Here is a 21,409-nt window from a genome sequence, read left to right as displayed (position 1 = left end):
ACATTGTTCAAACCACACAGATGAGGTATCGCCGCGATCATTAAAGTGAGAGCAATAATTCTAGCCCTAGACCTCCTCTGTAACTCAAAACATGCAACCTGTAGAATTTTTCAAACGTCGCCTATGGAGATTTTCAAGGGTAAAAGTTTGTCGTTATTCCACGAGCGGGTGCAATTTTGAAGCGTGACATGTTGGGTATCAATTTAATCGGCGTAACATTGTCTTTCACAATATAAAAAAAAATATTGGGCTAACTTTACTGTTATCTTATTTTTGAATTTTAAAAAAAAGTGTATTTTTCCCACAAAAAGTGCGCTTGTAAGACTGCTGCGCAAATACGGTGTGACAGAAAGTATTACAACAACTGCCATTTTGTTCTCTAGGGTGTTTGAAAAAAAATGTATAATGTTTGTGGGGTTCTAAGTAATTTTGTAGCAAAAAACAAAAAACAAAAAACTGTTTTTAACTTGTAACCAAATCTCAGAAAGAGGCTCAGCCCTTAAGTGGATAAGCACTGTCTGTCTCTGATCATTGTATTCTACTTCAGGGAAGTCTCCCAGCTGTCAGAATACAATAGTTCTGCGGGAGAGATTCCCCCATCAGCACAAATGGAGTCATTTTCTTTCTTCAACTTACAAATCGCATAATGTATGGTTTGCCTTAGGAGCGCAGTGACGTGCTGACCTTGGCAATCAGATACAGCCAAGTCTATTAGAGCCGCCTAATATTCCATTCTTTACAATGTCATTTGTATTAGAGCCACTAGATGGCGCTTGTACCGGTTTTTGGCCACTCATGTTTGTTCTCTACAGCTTCCCGTCGTGACGTAAGGGGGTGTCCAACATGGCGGCTTCCAGTGCTGTAAACACGTGTGCTAGTCTGTAAAACATCGGGTTGGTATAATCGGTATAGGGAAAGTGTTCATCGCTGTGTCAGTGTGAGAGGCGCCTTCACCGCTGCAGCCATGTCTGGAAGGAACAACAACAAGCTGCCCACCAATCTTCCTCAGCTACAGAATCTGATCAAGAGGGATCCAGCCTGTTATACCGAGGAGGTGAGAGGGGCTCACAGTGTACACAGATATACATACATACATACATACATACATACAATCCCTGACATCTGGGAAAAAGATGAATTCATTGAGACAGCTGGGAAAAAAGCAGCAGCCCATAGGATCTAACAGGAATTCTCTGATGGCTAATGCAACAGCATTTAAAGCCCAACTCCAGCCAGATGTTTGTCAATAGGGATGAGCCGAACACCCCCCGGTTCGGTTCGCACCAGAACCCGCGAACGGACCGAAAGTTCGCACGAACGTTAGAACCCCATTGACGTCTATGGGACTCGAACGTTCGAAATCAAAAGTGCTCATTTTAAAGGCTAATTTGCATGGTATTGTCCTAAAAAGGGTTTGGGGACCCGGGTCCTACCCCAGGGGACATGTATCAATGCAAAAAAAACTTTTAAAAACGGCCGTTTTTTCGGGAGCAGTGATTTTAATGATGCTTAAAGTAAAAAAAAAAAAAGTGAAATATTCCTTTAAATATCGTACCTGGGGGGTGTCTATAGTATGCCTGTAAAGTGACGCGTGTTTCCCATGTTTAGAACAGTCCCTGCACCAAATGTCATTTTTAAAGGAAAAAATCTCATTTAAAACTGCTTGCGGGTTTAATGTCATGTCGGGTCATGGCAATATGGATGAAAATCAGTGAGACAAACGGCATGGGTACCCCCCAGTCCATTACCAGGCCCTTTGGGTCTTGTATGGATATTAAGGGGAACCCCGCACCCAAATTAAAATAAGGAAAGGTGTGGGGCCACCAGGCCCTATATACTCTGAACAGCAGTATACAGGCGGTGCAAACAAGACAGGGACTGTAGGTTTGTTGTTAAGTAGAATCTGTTTGTAATTTTGAACATTTTTAACGTGTTTAGCTCCAGCCAAAAAATCTTTTCTAAGCTTTTTGGAAAACATAGGGAAGGGTTATCACCCCTGTGACATTTGTTTTGCTGTCTTTCCTCCTCTTCAGAAGATTTCACCTCACTTTTTTGTCCCAATGAAAAATGTTTTTTGAAAATTTGGGTTTTTTTGTGGAACAAGGATTGGAAAGCATCAGTGGAAAGGAGAAATTGTTTTCCCATATTAACTCTTACAGGAGAGAATTTCCCTTCCTAGGGGTAGATTTCATCTCACTTCCTGTTGTCTCCTTCCGTTTGCAAGTAGGAGTCGTTTGTAAGTTAGATGTTTGAAAGTAGGGTCCTGCCCTATATACTCAGCAGAAATTTGGGCCTTAGGTGTTGCTGTGGCCACAACACTGTAAGCCCTCACAGGGCCCTGCTGTGAAATATTAGATCAAGAATTGTAATTACATGCCCCTGTTGAACAGGAGCTGAAAAATTAGGCCTTAGGCACTGGTGCTGGTGCCACAACACTGCAACCCCTCACAGACACTCTAGTTGGAACGCAGGAACGAGCCCTGCTGCAAAGTATTGCTTCAAAAATTGTAATTACACGCCCCTGTTAGACAGGGGCAGAAAAATTGGGCCTTAGGCACTGGTGCTGGTGCCACAACACTGCAACCCCTCACAGACACTCTAGTTGGAACGCAGGAACGAGCCCTGCTGCAAAGTATTGCATCAAAAATTGTAATTACACGCCCCTGTTAGGGGCAGAAAAATTGGGCCTTAGGCGCTGGTGCCACAACACTGCAACCCCTCACAGACACTCTAGTTGGAATGCAGGAACGAGCCCTGCTGCAAAGTATTACATCAAAAATTGTAATTACACGCCCCTGTTAAACAGGGGCTGAAAAATTGTGCCTTAGGCACTGGTGGTGGCGCCCAGAACCAAAAATGTTCTTACAAGCTATCAGCGTGATGATTGAGGAGGAAGAGGATAATTACTCAGGGATAGTCACTCAGCATCAGCATAGGCAGTCTTTGAAGGGATCTGAGATTTCAAAAAAAATTATTCGGTTACATCAGCATCAGGTGCTTGGTAGCTGGTGGTGATCCAAGACTCATTCATTTTTATGAAGGTCAGCCGATCGACCGAGTCGGTGGACAGACGCACCCTGTGATCGGTTACCACGCCTCCAGCAGCACTGAATGTGCGTTCCGAAAGAACGCTGGATGCAGGACAGGCCAGTAGCTCAATTGCATACTGTGCAAGCTCTGGCCAGTGATCCATCCTCAAGACCCAGTAACCCAGAGGATTTTCGGTGGGAAAGGTGTCCAAGTCTGATCTTGCCCCTAGGTATTCCTGCACCATGTAAAACAGACGCTGGCGATGGTTGCTGGAACCGATCATACCTTGGGGCTGCGGACCAAAAAATTGTCTGAACGCATCGGTCAGACGGCCACCTTCTCCACCGCTCCTTCTTTGACTGACCGAAGCCTCAGCAACACGTTGTCCAGAAACAGGAGTTTGTAACCTCCCAGTCTCTGGGAACGCGTTGCACAGACCTTTCTGCAAGGCCTCTCGAAGATGTTTCATCCTCTGCTCCCTCTGCGATGGCAAGATAAGGTCCGCAACCTTACCCTTGTAACGTGGATCAAGGAGGGTTGCCAGCCAGTATTGGTCCTTCTCCTTGATACCACGAATACGAGGATCCTTACGCAGGCTTTGCAGGATCAGGGAGGCCATGCAGCGTAGGTTTGCTGAGGCATTCGGTCCGGAGTCCTCTGGGTCACTAAGAACGACATGGTCCGCAGCCACCTCCTCCCAGCCACGTACAAGTCCATGTGTTTCTTGGGACTGATCCCTTAAAGACTGCTGCTGATGCTGAGTGCCAGGCTCCACCTCCATACTGACACAATCTTCCTCCTCCTCCTCTTCCTCCTCGTCCTCTTCCTGTGTGATCGGCGGGCACGCAGGAACACTGTCTGGATAAAGGGGGCCTTGAGAGCTAAGGAAGTCCTCCTCTTCCTGCCTCTGTTCTGCCTCAAGTGCCCTGTCCATTATTCCACGCAGCGTGTGCTCCAACAGGTGGACAAGGGGGACAGTGTCACTGATGCATGCACTGTCACTGCTCACCATCCTCGTGGCCTCCTCGAATGGTGACAGGACAGTGCATGCATCCCTGATCATGGCCCACTGGCGTGGGGAAAAAAAACCAAGCTCCCCTGACCCTGTCCTGGTGCCATAGTCGCACAGGTACTCATTGATGGCCCTCTGCTGCGTGTGCAGCCGCTGCAGCATGGCCAACGTTGAGTTCCACCTGGTGGGCATGTCACAGATTAGGCGGTTCTTGGGCAGGTTAAACTCCTTTTTGGAGGTCCGTCAGCCGAGCACTGGCATTATATGACCGGCGGAAATGCACACAGACTTTCCTGGCCTGCCTCAGGACATCCTGTAAGCCCGGGTACCTGCCCAAGAACCGCTGCACCACCAAGTTAAGGACGTGAGCCAAACAGGGCACATGGGTCATTTGTCCCTGTCGGAGGGCAGAGAGGAGGTTGGTGCCATTGTCGCAAACCACCATTCCTGCCTTAAGTTGGCGTGGCGTCAACCACCTCTGAACCTGCCCCTGCAGAGCTGACAGAACCTCTGCCCCAGTGTGGCTCCTGTCCCCCAAGCACACCAGCTCAAGCACCGCATGGCATCTTTTGGCCTGCGTACTTGCGTAGCCCCTTGAACGCCTACGGAGCACCGCTGGTTCCGAGGAAGAGGCCATGGAGGAAGAAGAAGAGGAGGGGGTGGAGGAGAGAGGTGTGTCACAATCAGCATTTTGGAGGCGTGGTGGCGGAACAACCTCCAACACTACTGCACCTTGTCCTGCATCCTTCCCAGCTGCCAGCAGAGTCACCCAATGCGCCGTGAAACTTAGGTAACGTCCCTGTCCATGCCTGCTGGACCATGAGTCAGCGGTAATATGCACCTTACCGCTGACCGCCCTGTCCAGCGAGGCATGGACATTGCCTTCCACATGCCGGTAGAGAGCCGGAATCGCCTTCCGTGAGAAAAAGTGGCGTTTGGGTACCTGCCACTGAGGAACCGCACATTCCACAAACTCACGGAAGGGGGCAGAGTCTACCAACTGAAAAGGCAGCAGTTGAAGTGCTAGCAATTTTGCCAAGCTAGCATTCAACCGCTGGGCATGTGGATGGCTGGGAGCAAACTTCTTTCGGCGGTGTAGCAGCTGGGGCAGGGAAATTTGCCTGGTACAATCTGACGTCGGTGTACCAAAAGCAGATTGCCCACAAGTACTTGGCTGTGACACACCTAATTCTACACCTTCATTCCTCTCACTGCAGGTCTCAGAGAGGACTGAAGGTCTAGTGGGGTTGGAAATCTCAGCTGATGAGGAGCAAGGAGAGATCCTCTTTGTTCTTTGGTGTGGGTCTTTTAGATACGCTTGCCAACGAACTGCATGGCAGGTCAACATATGTCTGGTCAAGCATGTGGTACCCAAGCGGGAGATGTTTTGGCCACGCGAGATACGCTTGAGACATATGTTGCAAATAGCAGCGGTGCGATCTGATGCACTCGTCTCAAAAAAGGCCCACACCAAAGAACTTTTTGAATAACGCGCAGAGACTGCAGCGCCCTGCACATGTGGAGCTTTGGGGTGTGATGCAGTCAATGTGCTGCCCTTAGGCTGGCCCCTGGAGGGCATCCTGCCTCGTTGGTGATGTGCCGCCGCCTCCTCCTCCTCCTCCTCCTCCTCCTCCTCCTCCTCCTCCTCTCTCCTATCAGGCACCCACGTTGAGTCAGTGACCTCATCATCCCCTCCCTCCTCATCACTGGAGCAAACCTGGCAGTATGCTGCAGCAGGGGGAGCATGACTGCCAGATTGCTGTCCTTCTTGGGCACCCCCTCTGTCCGTGCTCATGTTACTGCCTTCATCGAGCTCAGTATCGTCATCAGAGCCTTCCAAACGCTGGGCATCCTCCTGGAGCATGTACCCAACACTGTGGTCAAACAGTTCGAGGGAATCCTCATGAGGACATGGTGGAGCTAGGGAAGGAGTCACTGATGACATTGAGCTGAGGGAAGAGGCCGCTGCTTTGCCAGACAAAGCACCCTGGGCATGGGTGAGAGAGGATGAGGAGGATGAGGACGGCTTGGTCATCCACTCGACCAAGTCTTCCGCATGTTGCGGCTCAACACGGCCAGCTGCCGAAAAAAAGGCCAAGCGTGTCCCATGGCCACGTGCTGATGAGGATGCACCGTCTCCACGACCAGCACTAGACACAGAGCCTGCTTGCCCTCTCTTATTGGCTTGTGACTGTCTGCCTCTCCTTCTTGGCCTTCCAGACATACTAATGGCCTGTAGCTGCACTAAGCTGGGATAGAACACCTGTATTTTTCTTCAGGTAGCTTTATATACTGTAACCAGACAAGCCTGCCTGTCAGTAGGAAGATAACAGGAACGGATCTAGCTGAACACTGTGAGCAGGACGCACTGTACTAAATGTAAATAGTCTAGCTGCCTGACCGTGGTACTAATAGGATCAAATAGAACACCTGTAATTTTCTTCAGGTAGCTTTATATACTGTAACCAGACAAGCCTGCCTGTCAGTAGGAATTTTAACAGGAACGGATCTAGCTGAACACTGTGAGCAGGACGCACTGCACTAAATGTAAATAGTCTAGAAGATAACAGGAACGGATCTAGCTGAACACTGTGAGCAGGACGCACTGCACTAAATGTAAATAGTCTAGAAGATAACAGGAACGGATCTAGCTGAACACTGTGAGCAGGACGCACTGCACTAAATGTAAATAGTCTAGAAGATAACAAGAACGGATCTAGCTGAACACTGTGAGCAGGACGCACTGCACTAAATGTAAATAGTCTAGAAGATAACAGGAACGGATCTAGCTGAACACTGTGAGCAGGACGCACTGCACTAAATGTAAATAGCAGGAACGGATCTAGCTGAACACTGTGAGCAGGACGCACTGCACTAAATGTAAATAGTCTAGAAGATAACAGGAACGGATCTAGCTGAACACTGTGAGCAGGACGCACTGCACTAAATGTAAATAGCAGGAACGGATCTAGCTGAACACTGTGAGCAGGACGCACTGCACTAAATGTAAATAGTCTAGATAGAAGATAACAGGAACGGATCTAGCTAAACTGAATACAGTGTATATATATATATATATATATATATATATATATATATATATATATATATATATATATATATATATATATATATATGCAACACCTGGGATGCATATATATACACAATACACTGTAAGTGCAGCTAACTGACTGACTGTTCTGCCTAATCTATCTAACTCAAATTAAATGACACTGTCTCTCTCTCTCTCTATCTCTCAGCACACCGGAACACACACTACACAGGGCCGCCGTGCAGGCGGCCTTATATAGTGTGGGGTGTGTACTAAATCCCCTGAGCCATAATTGGCCAAAGCCACCCTGGCTTTGGCCAATTACAGCTCTCTCTACTGACGGCGCTGTGATTGGCCAAGCATGCGGGTCATAGTGCATGCTTGGCCAATCATCAGCCAGCAATGCACTGCGATGCCGCAGTGAATTATGGGCCGTGACGCGCCACACGAATTTAGTGCGAACGGCCCATAACGTTCGCAATTCGGCGAACGATCGAACAGCCGATGTTCGAGTCGAACATGGGTTCGACTCGAACACGAAGCTCATCCCTATTTGTCAAGTATTAAATACGCTGATGAAAAATCAAAGAGGAGTTACAGTCAGGTTCAAAAGTCAGCAGCTACAAATACTGCAGCTGCTGACTCTTAATAAAAGAACACTTACCTGTCCCAGGGGTCCAGCACTGTCCTCACCCGGGCCAGTTCTTCTCTGGTCTTCAGGTTCCCAGCACTACCATGCTGTGGGAAGCTGGTTCTGTCTTTTTTGCATCTTCACAGCCAGCTTCCTACTGCGCAAACCGCACTGTCTGAATGGTTCGGCAGCCTCCTGGGACTAGAGTTGCCACCTGTTCGGGATTCTCCCGGACAGTCTGGGTTTTTGTCCACCTGAAACATTATTCAGATAGGAATGTGGCTCGCACTAGAGTTGCCACCTCATCCCTTTAAACCCGAACACATATGAATTACACAAGTTCTGAGACTAATTTAGTGCAGATAAGGCACCAAGTGAGTTTAATTACCATCTTAATCAGCCACAGAACCTGTGTAATTAATATGTGTTCGGGTTTTAAATGGATGATGTGGCAACTCTACTCGGAACAGGGCCTGACAGGAGGGTTAGAGGGTGCTATGTGTGCCGTATTACTATTCTATTTGGTGTTCCCAAAGGTGGCCCAGGTCTATTACAATCCTATAGTATATACTTAAAATACATTTTTTTTTTTTTTTGCTGTGCGCTGCTAAAGTGTTTGGGTTTGGCTTGAAGAAAAAGTGACAACCCTAGAGTTGCCACCTCATCCCTTTAAAACCGAACACATATTAATTACATGGGTTCTGTGGCTGATTAACGTGGTAATTAAACTCACTTGGTGCTTTATCTGCATTTAATTAGCCTCAGAACCTGTGTCATTCAAAGGTGTTTGGGTATAAAGGGATGAGCTGGCAACCCTACCTGGGACCTGTGATGTGTTGGTTGGGGGTGCGAACTTCCCTAGGCAATCCAAAAACTAGATACCTGCTTCCTTAAAAAAAAAAAAGAAAATTTTACAACAGGGCTCGACAAATCCTGGGTCATCATGGCGACTAGAAATTGCATCCTGGTGTCATCTTGCCGACCATGCTATAGCTGGAATAAAGCTACAGCGTGGTCATCCAGTTCTGGGAGGCCATCTATTGATGTCCTGCTCTGTGTTATGGTTTTGCACAGAGCAGCCTAGATCCTCCTCTTCTCAGGTCCCCTGCCAGGTGCCCTCACAGCAAGCAGCTTGCTGTGGGGACACCCAAGCAGGTGTGCTCTCAAGCCGCGGCTATGTGTGTCCATTTACACATGGAGCCACAAGATTGGTTCCATCTCCTGATTGGCTCACTGGCTGTGATTGACAGTAGTGGGAACCGATGGCACCTGTTGCTGCCAAAACCCAATCAGGAGTGTGAGTCCCCTAAGGCTCTCGTGAACGTCCCTGGATCGAGAGGGGGGCCCAGGTAAGTATTGGGAGGGCTGCAGCAGTGCACAGAATGTTTTTTTTACCTTCCTGTGGAAGGCATGAAGGTAAAAAAAAATATTCCTTTACAACCACTTTAAAGTGGAAGTCCCTGTTTCTATAGCTACCAACATTCTAATACTAACCTCTCTGGTCCTGAAAAGAAAAAAATCAGTATACATACCTTTTTTGGAAGCAGCTCAGACTCGATCTCCAGCGACGGAAGCTCTGATTTCACGCTGAGCTGTCAGCCGTGGCTTAGCTGTATAGGCGGGTGCAGAGGACATGACTGTCAACGGAAGCCTCATAGTAACTCTATGGGTGACGTCACTTCCCATTAATTTCACAGCCGTTGTCAGCTGTGTCCTCTGCAGAGCTTCCCCTGCTGGAGATCGGGTCGGCTTCAGAAAAGGTATGCATACTCATTTTATCTTTACAGGGCTAGAGAGGTTAGTGTTAGAATGTTGATGGCTATAGATGCAGGGATTTTAGTTTTAGCATGGACTTCCACTTAACTGCTCACTTAGGTCTAAGGGGCAGGAAAAGTACTCTAACTTATCTGATCCTCCACTTCCTCAGCATTTTTTTTAAAAGTGCTGTGGTGCCTGGAGTTCCTCTTTAAAGCCCAGCTCTGGGAAATTTAAAAAGTATTTCTATCAGTGGGGCTGCTCCTACATTGCAAAGTTTAACTGCATGTTTAGTCCAGGGGATGAGAAAACTTTCACTTGCCCGATCCTCTGCTCCTCGAGCGGAAGGCGCTCCCTTACGTTCTGATGGTGGGCTGTTCTCAGCATCCTCACATCCAGTGCAGGGTTTTGGGCCCTGTGTCAGTCCTGATGTCTGCATTTGAACACCAGAGTGCAGGGGAGAAGGACCGCTGCAGTGACCAGGCCTTCAGGGTGAGGGATCAGGTCAACTACTTTTTTCTGGCCCCCTAGATGTAAACAAGCATATATTCCTTGCAGTGCAGAACTATTATCCCCATTGGAATATTTCCCACCTATTGCTTTTCTGGTGACAACCCAAAATGTGGCATTTTCTTTCACTCTCAGTGATAATAGTGAACAGGACAAAAAAAGAGGATGAATCTTCCCAATGGGAACACAGACAGGTTGTTATTGCTGACAGGTGATCTAATCCCTCTTCACTCTGTGACTAAAAACAAAATGTTTTGCCTTTTAGTTATACTTTATAATATACATTTTTGTCTCCTTAGGGAGATTTTCCTTTACTTCCTGTCTCTAGGACACCAAGGCAATAAATGGGAGGTGCAGTTGGTACTAAGACAAAACAATAAAAGCACTGCTAGACATGCTAATTCTTACTTTAGCATAAATGTATGTGTTCTTGTTTTTTTTTTTCTACTTCCCGTCTCCCCAATGGTGTCACAGATAGAAACAGAAACCTAATAGAGTTTCATGCACGAAACAGCACTGCGATCAGATCTGTCCATTTTTTTTTTTGTTTTTTTTCTGGATCTGAATGCAATTCTGTTATAGGCAGTGGGGTTGATTTACTAAAACTCAGTTTCTAACTTCAGCTCTTCAGCTTGTTCAATTAACCACTTCAGCCTCGGAAGATTTTCCCCTTTAATGACCAGGCCATTTTTTGCGATTCAGCACTGCGTCGCTTTAACTGACAATTGCGCGGCCATGCAACATTGTGCCCCAAACAAAATCCTTTTTTTCCCCCACAAATAGAGCTTTCTTTTGGTGGTATTTGATCACCTCTGCGGTTTTTATTTTTTGCGCTATAAACAAAAAAGACTGACGATTTTGGAAAAAAATATATATATTTTTTTTACTTTTTGCTATAATAAATATCCAAAAAAAAAAAAAGATTTCTTCATCAGTTTTGGCCAATTTGTATTTTTCTACATATTTTTGGTAAAAATCGCAGTAAGCACACATTGATTGGTTTGGGCAAAAATTATAGCGTCTACAAAACAGGAGATCGCTTAATGGCATTTTAATTTTTTTACTAGTAATGGCAGTGATCAGCAATTTTTTGCGGGATTGCGGCAGACAGATCAGACACTTTTTTGGGACTAGTGACATTTATACAGTGATCAGTGCTATAAAAATGCACTGATTACTGTATAAATGACACTGGCAGGGAAGGGGTTAACACTAGGGGTGATCAAGGGGTTAAATGTGTTCCCCGGGAGGGGTTTCTAACTGTGGGGGGATGGGACTGACCGGGAGTACAGAGAGATCTCTGTTCCTAATCACTAGGAACAGACAATCACTCTGTACTTCCGTGTCAGAACGGGGATCTGTTTGTTTACATTGACAGATCCCCGTTCTGGTTCTCTGTGGAGCGATCACAGGTTGCCGATGGACATCGCGGCTGCCAGCCATGTGCATCAGCTCCCCTGCCGTGCAGCGGGGGAGGACCGACATACAGCTACAGCGACCTGCCATAGTATAAGCTTTGACAAAAAAAAATAAAAATTGGAAACTGGCTACCATGCACAGCTGCACCAAATTTAGCACTCTCCAGTTTTAGTAAATGAACACCAATGTGTCCATGTACATGATGGACTTTAGCTTAAAGGATAAGTTCACCTTTGGGAACATGTTACATGTTCTGCCCGATTTAAGGGTGGAACAGGTAACATGTTCCCAATGCTGCCCCCCCCCGGCAGCAGTTTGCCGTACTAGCTGTCACTTTTTGAAAACCGTCATACACACTGAGTGAGTGAACTACAAGCCCCGACAACCTTAGCGGCTGTCGGCTTGTAGTTCTCAATGAACTACCATGGCACTGTGGCAGTTCATAGAGTCTTCCTGTGGGCAAGTATCAACAGATACACTGACAGTGTGGAGGAGACCTGCATGGCATTAGCAATCTAATGATCACTGGTGCAATGCTTTACAGGCTCCTACTACAAAAAATAATAAATGCACATTTTTTTTTTTTTAACCTGCAAAAAGATGTGCATTCCTTGTTTTTTTCACAAAGGTGAACTTATCCTTATGTTTGAATCCCCCTTTCAAAGACAAGCTCATTCATGTCTTTTTATGCATATAAACATATGTGCATAAATCCATTTTTATGTTTGTAAATGCTGTACACATGTAAATACAGGATTTTACACACCATGACTTGTGTTTTTTGTTGGTTTTTTTTTTTTTTTTTTTTCTGACAGCAGGATTTAGCATATATGTGAGTAAATTGTGTGCATGACCCTAAACGTTTTGGTTGGAGTTGGACTTTAACATACCAAAGGATACAGTTTTACATATTACCCCCTACTGTAGCTGAACTTCCATGCATTAACGTATTTTAATTAATGCAGGCTAAATAGCTTCTTCCTCCATTCCTGCGAGCTTAGCAGTGCAAGTTCCAGCCATTCCATTTTTTGTAAAGCATGCTTTATGTCCGGTTCAGCTGGGGTCAATTTCACTTTTGTCAATCGGTGGCTGCAGCCGTTGATCAGTGTATTCTGACAGCACTGGGTCTCTGCTGTCAGAATACAATGTCCTATCTGGGGGATTCCTTCATCCACAGACAAAACAAAGTAGCCACCTATGGCCAGCTTTATAATGAATTAGGAAGGCCCCAGAAGGGTGGTATACAAAGGCTGACATAGTATTCCCTCTAAACATTTGTGGGGCTCCTGTCTGCTAAATAGGATTGGGCTCTCTCTGTTGTCACGCCCAGAAGATGACTTCGAGATTTATATATATATATATATATATATATATATATATATATATATATATATATATATATATATATATATATATATATATATTATAATATAATTTTTTTTTTCCCTTATTGAAATTTTTTAGACACGTAAGAAAGAAAAAAAAAAAAAAAAAAAAAAACACACAATTAGCAACATGGAAATGTATGTTAAAGCCCAATAGTGCCCTAATATGTTTAGAGATCTGCCCATGTAAATTAACGTAGGTTACCGTGAAAAATATTAAGAATAATTTACAGGTGTACGTTTGTTATTGTGCAATAATAACCATAATTAAGTAATAAAAAAAAGAGGAGTGACTTGGGCCTGTCGACAGAGCATCCAATAATATATAAGGAAAAATTGGTTTTATGGTCACATGGAAGAGTTTTAAGGTAATAAGGTTGCAAAATCAGGCTTTTCCATAAAAGATATGCCAGTTTTAACATTTTCTATAAGAGCTGAAAGACTGAAATATAATAATTTTGAAAGTAATTCCTCATGCCTTTCTTGTGTATACAGTTTCTTCAGCAGTACAAGCACTACCAGTCCATTGTTGAGGTATTCAAGCTTCAGCCAGACAAACCAAACAAAGAGTTAGCAACATTGGTCATGTTTATGGCACAGGTAAGTGCTCTGTAAGTCTTCTATTGTATATTTTGATATGCACCCAGCCCTAATAAAATACACCTATCAATGTTAAGCTGGGAGTAAGATTCTGCATAAAATGTTTCTGTAATGATGTGCACTATTGGATCTAGGATTCTAGGTGATTTCAACTGCCTGCACCCTACCATTAGAAGGCTAGGTAGTTCGAACAACTATGGACGGAACTGGTGCAAAGGCCATTCCAGTAGAAATCAGTTCTCCATCAGGTTATTTCTGATGGCCAGTTGTTACAGCTGTTTCTGCCTGTGTTTTATTTAGCTCCTCCCACCAGCTATCAAAGTGGAAGTGATGGGTAACCTGCAACATCCAACCATGTTGGCCTCTGCCTCCCCTATACCTGTTGACCCTAAATAAATGGGTTATTCATCGTCCAATGAATTTCTCATTAATTCAGGGCTGACATGTAAATATCAATTGTGTGTAACCATTGGTGGCAGTGCACACTGATTGCACAGTGTTATTTACATGTCACCACAGCCAATAATGCCTCCTGCCCCCTAGCAACTAAGAACATTGGGTGACTTGATCCGCCTGCCTTCTAGCTCGTGTCACCAATCATTCTTCACTGCCAGTAAGCAATAACCAATAAAATGCATTTGTGCTGCATACTATATGCATGTAAACATATAGCGTACAGTGGGATTCAGATCTTTTAGAATTATGGCTCTGAGCGCTTGGATTTCATGGAGCAGATTTGTAAGTTAAAAACAAACAGACAGACTGTGTTTTTTGTGTCTGTGTGAATTGCTTTGCTAGTTTAGTTGACCATTAAGGATCAGTAAGAATTCTTATTTTAAAAATGTTGAGAGCATTTCATGCATATGTTGTTTTTAACAGGGTGGATTACAGATTTCCATGGTATTGGACTAAATTGTATTGTAAGGTATTAATATGTATTATTGCTGTAGGTCTTTTTCAGTTGTGACTTAGTCTAACATGGCTTATATAGTCTATTGTTAACCTTCGTATTCTGCCACTCAAAATGTCCTTCACCAAGCATTCCAAAATTCTTGTAAGCTGCATTCAGGTTTCTTTACCGTTTTATTTTCTCCCACAATCCCTCCAAAAATCTTCAAAGGGTATTCTGCCAGTTTTTTTGTTGTTGTTTTTTTTGTTTTTTTATATATCGGAAAAAGATTTAATTTAAAAAATACAATTTTTTCAGAGCATTCATTAAACAGCATTCCAAGAATGAGAGTATTTTGCCATCGCCAATGAACTGGCTACATGTTTAATCCAGATATAATGCAGTACAAAAGTGTTAATATATTCTTCACAATAGCCTACTTGTAGATGCAGATATGTACATTCTCGCATTGCATATACCTGTTTAAAAAAAAGTCTGCCTAAAACTAAATCAGTCGGGCCTAAAGCGGTTGTAAAGGTATTTTTTTTTTTTTTTTAAAAATAACAAACATATCATACTTACCTTCACTGTGCAGCTCGTTCTGCACAGAGTGGCCCCGAACCTAGTCTTCTGGGGTCCCTCGGCGGCTGTCTCAGCTCCTCCCCGCAAGCATTCACCACCTTAATGCGAGCTCCCTCGCATGGTGGTGAGTGCTTGCGGGCGCGCTCCCGTGATACAGCCGGCGGCTATAGCCGCTCGCTGTATCACTCGGCCCCGCCCCCCGGCGCGCCGCGTCATCGGATGTGATTGACAGCAGCGCGAGCCAATGGCTGCGCTGCTTTCAATCCATCCACTGCAGCCAATCAGCGACCAGGCTGAGCTGCAGCGAAGATGACAAGAACGTGCAGCGAAGATTCGAGGCGTCAGGTAAGTAAAACGGGGGGGCTGGGGGCGGCGGTACTGTCAAAAGTTTTTTCACCTTAATGCATAGAATGCATTAAGGTGAAAAAATTTTTACCTTTACAACCCCTTTAACCCAGGAGTATCCATCCATTGTTTTTTCAAATTTGTCCAGGCATCCTCTATGCTGACAGATCTATTCTGTTTTTAAGGCTTCCCTTTGAAACATGTTGCATATTCCACCCATATTTAGGGGAGGGTTCCAGATCCTGCCCCCTCTTCCCCTGATCCCACTCCCCTTCCCTGCTGTCAAATTTTAAAAGAGTGGCTGTGTGGGGCTCTGCCCACCCAGCCGGGTTATTCATTTACAGATTCCCATTAATGAACAAACTACCTGATGTGATTTAGGTAGATGGGTTATTTCATGCATCGCATTTCAATAGATTAATAATCTACCTTAAAGTAATATGGGACTTTTGAGGTGCTGGAATAACACAATGGCATACACATATTCAGTAAAAATGACCAACAATGTGTATTCAAAAATCCATTAAAATCACGATTAAAATCACATAACCATATCATGGTCATATTTGCCAGAAACTGGGTGAGATACCCTTTTTTACATGCTACATTAATTTTACATTATGCAGCTTCAGGCGTTCTTATAGCATAAGGAAAATAATATTAGAAAAAAAAATAGCTCCTATATTAAGATGTTTATGCCCATAAGACAAAACATTGAGAAAATGGCATGATAGTGGCCACAAATACCTTATTGTCCTTGTATAGTCCTTATGCTACAAGAATCCACGTATTCGGTGAAACCTGTTGAGAATGTAACCTCACTGTAGCATGTAAAAGGGCATCTCAACAAGTATGTAGCAAATAACATTTCTGGTAATTTTTACTGAATGTGTGTATGCCATTGCGTTATTTTTGAACCTCAAAAATCCGACATTACTTTAAGGTCTATTATTAAACTACAAGTACCATCCTCCACTGTGGCAGACAGACTTGTAGTTTCAATGGGCTGCGAGGGGGCGCTGGAGAGCTTTCTTGTAGTCTAGTGACATGTCCTCCGGCTTACAAACAATCTATACGGATGTACGGGCTGAAAGCCAGAGCATATGTCTGTAGGAGCCCACATTGCACTCGTCATCTACTGAATGCAGGTGCAATGTCTTCCAGGAACCTGCAGGAAAAAATAATAAATGTACTTTCTTTCTCGAACATCACGGGACACAGAGCCACAGTAATTACTGATGGGTTATATAGGTATCACTGGTGATTGGACACTGGCACACCCTATCAGGAAGTTCAACCCCCTATATAATCCCTCCCCCTTGCAGGGATACCTCAGTTTTTACGCCAGTGTCTTAGGTGATGGACGTGTAAAGATGTCCTGTGCTGAGCTCCAAAGGGAATATCCTAAGATCCTATACTGGGGCAAGCCAGGCGAACCGGATCCATTCAAAGTGTCTTTTCATGGCCCAATTGAATGGTACCCGGGCCTCGTGTCCGAAGAAACAAGGTTTTACCCGTAATGCTTCTCTTTTTAGAGAGCTGGACCCCGCAGATCAGAAAATGGCTTTAAACTTCCTAATTTCTGGCGAGGTGCTTTACGGTCCCAGAACTGTTGGATCCCCCTACTAATGGGGGCCCCAGTCTCTGACGGTTTTTTCAAACGGAGCCCACCGTGAGAGGTGAAGATTGGGTCTGTGTAAACAGCACCCTGCGGCTGGATAAGGTAAGAGGAGATTCCACAGAATTTTTGAGTTCTAGTGGCTTTTCTCCTTTAAGGTAAATGCATGCTATGCCTATTGTGACCACCGGGGGCTGCCAAGAGCACAAACCTACACATGCTGACTCTGTCTCAGGTGTTGTAATCGCTGTTTATGTCCCAGCATCTCAAGCAGGCTGCAAACAGGTAAGGTGGAAAAGGGGATTTCTCATGTTTGAATGTTCCCCCCCCAGGCTAGAGAGGGGCCACAGGGGTCTAGAAAGTGGTTATACCACCCGGGCTCTGCGGCCTAATGGCCACCATCTCTCAAGATAGCCGTTCAGGCAGATCTTGTTACCAGCCTCCCTCCCTCCCCCCCCCCATCCCCAGCCTCTCTACGGAAGCATGACAGGAGAGTCGGCAGCACGGGAAGCGATCGTTTTTTTCAAAACTCGAGGGGGGGGCGGTAGAGGAGGGGGCGGGACGTCAGCACAGAGTGCTTAGACTCCCACTCAGGCCAGCTGCAGGCTATTAAAGGCACTCTGTACAGGTGCACTCAGCCTTCTGAGAGACACAGAGCTGACGGTCGCATGTAAGGTGGGACACAGGCATTCTCCTAGGCAGCATTTACTGAAGTAACACCAGACTGAGCATTGGGTAGCAAGGCTTTTAGCCAGACTACATCGCTCAGCGGGCAGTGTTCATTTGTATACCTCACACCTTGTTGCTTTGCACTATGGGTAGAAGAGGTTCAAGCACCCCAGGAACCAGAGACACTAGGGGATCTCGTTCAGGTTCTGAGGGCCCCCTGTTGGCAGCATCCTCCCCCCCTAAAGATGGGCCAGGGACGGCTAGCCAGGGAGAGCCATCGGGGTCAGGGGCTACACCTGCTTCTGGCACTTCAGCCCCTGTATATATTACACAAGAGGTTTTTTCCTCAACCATTAATGGTCTAGAGGAAAGATTAATGGCCGTGATTACGTCTTCACTCAGTGGAAGAAAACGCTCAAGGCTTTCCTCTGTTCCCCAAGACCCTCAGACAGAGGAGCTCTGGGATAAAGGAGATGAATCCCTTTCAGAGGATCGGGATGGGATGGATGATTCCTCTTCGGAGGATTCAGGTGGAGAGGGACCCTCTGCGACTTCCCAAGAGGAGAAAGTCTTAGTGCAGATCCTCACTGGATTGGTCCGCTCCACATTTAAGTTGCCCATACCTGAAACTGCTAAAGAATCCTCTTCTGCTTTGGGGTCACTGAAACCTTTCCAAGCAGCACATGCTTTTCCTGTTCATACTTTACTTGAAAAGCTTATTTATTCTGAGTGGGATCACCCAGACAAACGTTTTTTTCCGCCGAGAAAGTTTTCAACACTTTATCCGATGGAAGAAAAGTTTATTAAAATGTGGGGAATACCGGCTATTGATGCCGCCATTTCCTCCGTAAATAATAGCCTGACTTGTCCTGTAGACAATGCTCAGATGCTCAGGGATCCTGTAGATAAAAGGATGGAATCCCTATTGAAGGATGTTTTCTCCTTAGCAGGATCAGTGGCCCAACCTGCAGTAGCAGCGATTGGAGTCTGTCAATACTTAAGAGACCATGTTGAGCAGGTCATCAAAGTATTACCTGAACAGCAGGCCCAGGGGTTTGCTAACCTTCCAGCGGCCTTATGCTTTGTGGTTGACACCATTAGAGATTCTATCGTGCAAACCTCCCGTCTTTCACTGGGGTTGGTGCATATACGTAGAATCCTATGGTTGAAAAATTGGTCAGCCGAAGCACCATGTAAGAAACTACTGGCTGGGTTTCCATTTCGTGGTGCAAGGTTGTTTGGAGAGGACTTGGATAACTATATCAAGAGAATCTCTTGTGGGAAAAGCACTCTCTTACCTGTCAAGAAGAAGAGTAAGCGTCCCTCTTTCAAACGGACTCTTTCCCCAGCACCGGGGGCTTCAGCCTCCAGGCAGTCTCGACGGCCTCCTCCATCGGGGTCCAGAGACAAGAGTCAACCCCAGGGACAAAAGAAGTCCTGGGGAAAGAAGCCTACTAGGCAAAACACTAAGACCTCTGCATGAGGGGGCACCCCCGCTCACTCGAGTGGGGGGAAGACTGCGACAGTTCTCAGAGCTCTGGCAGGAGGACTTCCAGGACAGATGGGTAATCTCCACGGTAACCTTAGGGTACAAGCTGGAGTTTCAGGAATTCCCCTCTCCTCGGTTCCTCAGATCAAATGTTCCCAGAGACCCAGAGAAGAAGCAGTCGCTCCTTCTAGTGTTAGAGCGACTTTTGTCGCAGGAGGTCATTATGATAGTTCCCGCAAAGGACCAGGGATTGGGCTTCTATTCCAACCTTTTTACGGTCCAAAAGCCAAATGGGGATGTCAGGCCCATTCTGGACTTAAGGGATCTGAACCGATTCCTAAGGATTCAATCCTTCCGCATGGAATCAATTCGAACAGTAGTTCCCACCCTGCAGGGAGGAGAATTTCTGGCATCAATAGACATCAGAGATGCATATCTGCATGTGCCCATTTTTCCTGCTCATCAGAAGTTTCTGCGCTTCGAGGTAGGAGGGCGCCATTTCCAGTTTGTGGCTCTGCCTTTCGGGATAGCCACTGCACCTCGAGTGTTCACAAGGATCTTGGCTCCTCCTCTGGCCAGATTAAGGGCTCAAGGTATAGCTGTCAGAGCATACCTAGACGACCTGCTCTTGATAGACCGGTCGGTAGCCTCTTTTGAAGGGTTGGATCCTCAACTTAGAAAAGTCTTTCCTAAAACCAGTAAGAAGACTGGAGTATTTAGGTCTGATTATAGATACAAGCCAGGAGAAGATATTTCTACCCCAGGCAAAGATCACTGCTTTGAGAGAGCTGATTCTGACAGTAAGGACCAAGAAGGGTCCCTCAGTCCGCCTTTGTATGAGGCTACTAGGGAAGATGGTGTCTTCATTCGAAGCAGTTCCCTATGCTCAGTTTCACTCAAGAATGCTGCAACACAGTATTCTGTCGACCTGGAACAAGAAGGTTCAGGCATTAGACTTTCCGATGCACCTGTCGCATGCGGTGCGTCAGAGCCTCAATTGGTGGCTCATACCCAAAAACCTGCAGAAGGGGAAATCCTTTCTACCGGTTACCTGGACGGTGGTAACAACAGATGCCAGTCTGTCAGGTTGGGGAGCAGTTCTGGAACAGGCTGCGGTCCAAGGGGTATGGTCCAAAACAGAGAGGACCTTACCCATCAACATTCTGGAGATCCGGGCGATACATCTAGCTCTAAAAGCCTGGACTATCAGGCTACAGGGTTGTCCGGTCAGGATCCAGTCCGACAATGCCACAGCAGTGGCTTATGTCAATCATCAGGGAGGCACCCGGAGCCGAGCTGCTCAAAAAGAGGTGAACCAGATCTTAGTCTGGGCAGAGATGCATGTGCCATGCATATCGGCAGTTTTCATCCTGGGAATAGAAAATTGGCAGGCGGACTATCTAAGTCGCCAGCAGTTACTTCCAGGGGAATGGTCTCTGCATCCCGACGTCTTTTGGGCCATATGCCAAAGATGGGGGGTTCCAGATGTAGATCTCTTTGCATCCCGATTCAACAAAAAGATAGACAGATTTGTGGCAAGGACAAAAGATCCTCTTGCATGCGGGACGGATGCGTTGGTGATTCCGTGGCATCGGTTCTCACTGATTTACACATTCCCACCTATTCTGCTACTACCACGACTCCTTCGCAGGATCAGGCAGGAAAGGAAGTCGGTACTTCTGGTGGCCCCCGCTTGGCCCAGAAGGACTTGGTATGCAGAAATAGTAAGGATGACGGTGGGTTCCCCGTGGACCCTACCGGTACGCCCAGACCTGTTATCTCAAGGTCCAGTGTTCCATCCTGCCTTACAAACGCTAAATTTGACGGTTTGGCTATTGAGACCCACGTTCTGAAGAGTCGTGGGCTCTCGGGTCCTGTCATATCTACCTTGATTAATGCAAGGAAGCCAGCTTCCAGGATGATTTATCATAGAGTCTGGAAGGCTTATATAACCTGGTGTGAATCCAGAGGTTGGCATCCCAGGAAATATGTCATAGGTAGAATCCTTGATTTTCTACAGATGGGATTAGAGATGAAGCTGGCCTTGAGTACCATCAAGGGCCAGGTTTCTGCTTTATCAGTATTATTTCAGCGGCCACTTGCTTCGCATTCTTTGGTCCGAAACTTTATGCAGGGGGTGATGCGTCTTAATCCTCCGGTTAAAGCGCCCCTAAACCCCTGGGACTTGAATTTGGTCCTGGCTGTGTTACAGAAACAGCCTTTTGAACCAATAAGTCAGATTCCTTTGGTCTTGTTGACAAGGAAATTAATTTTTCTGATGGCCATCTCTTCTGCTAGAAGAGTATCAGAATTAGCAGCTCTTTCCTGTAAGGAGCCTTATTTGATTATACACAAGGACAGAGTGGTACTACGCCCTCATCCTAGTTTTTTACCGAAGGTGGTTTCTGATTTTCATTGAAACC

At 45.8% G+C, this 21,409-nt stretch overlaps 1 protein-coding gene across 1 annotated transcript in view; it reads left to right on the top strand.

The window, feature by feature from the left end:
- Positions 1-797: 797 nt before the first annotated feature.
- SDAD1 (SDA1 domain containing 1) overlaps positions 798-21,409 on the top strand; it is a 74,002-nt gene continuing 53,390 nt past the window's right edge. The window contains exons 1-2 of the mRNA XM_073601002.1: positions 798-1,054; positions 13,290-13,394. Coding sequence (XP_073457103.1) covers positions 965-1,054; positions 13,290-13,394 — 195 coding nt within the window. The 5' untranslated portion in view covers positions 798-964. The remainder of the gene's footprint in view (positions 1,055-13,289; positions 13,395-21,409) is intronic.

This window comes from Aquarana catesbeiana, linkage group LG01 (assembly GCF_042186555.1).
Source record: "Aquarana catesbeiana isolate 2022-GZ linkage group LG01, ASM4218655v1, whole genome shotgun sequence".
NCBI classification, from domain to species: domain Eukaryota; kingdom Metazoa; phylum Chordata; class Amphibia; order Anura; family Ranidae; genus Aquarana; species Aquarana catesbeiana.
Note: the sequence above shows the minus strand (reverse complement) of the source record. Positions and strands in the feature narration are given on the sequence as shown.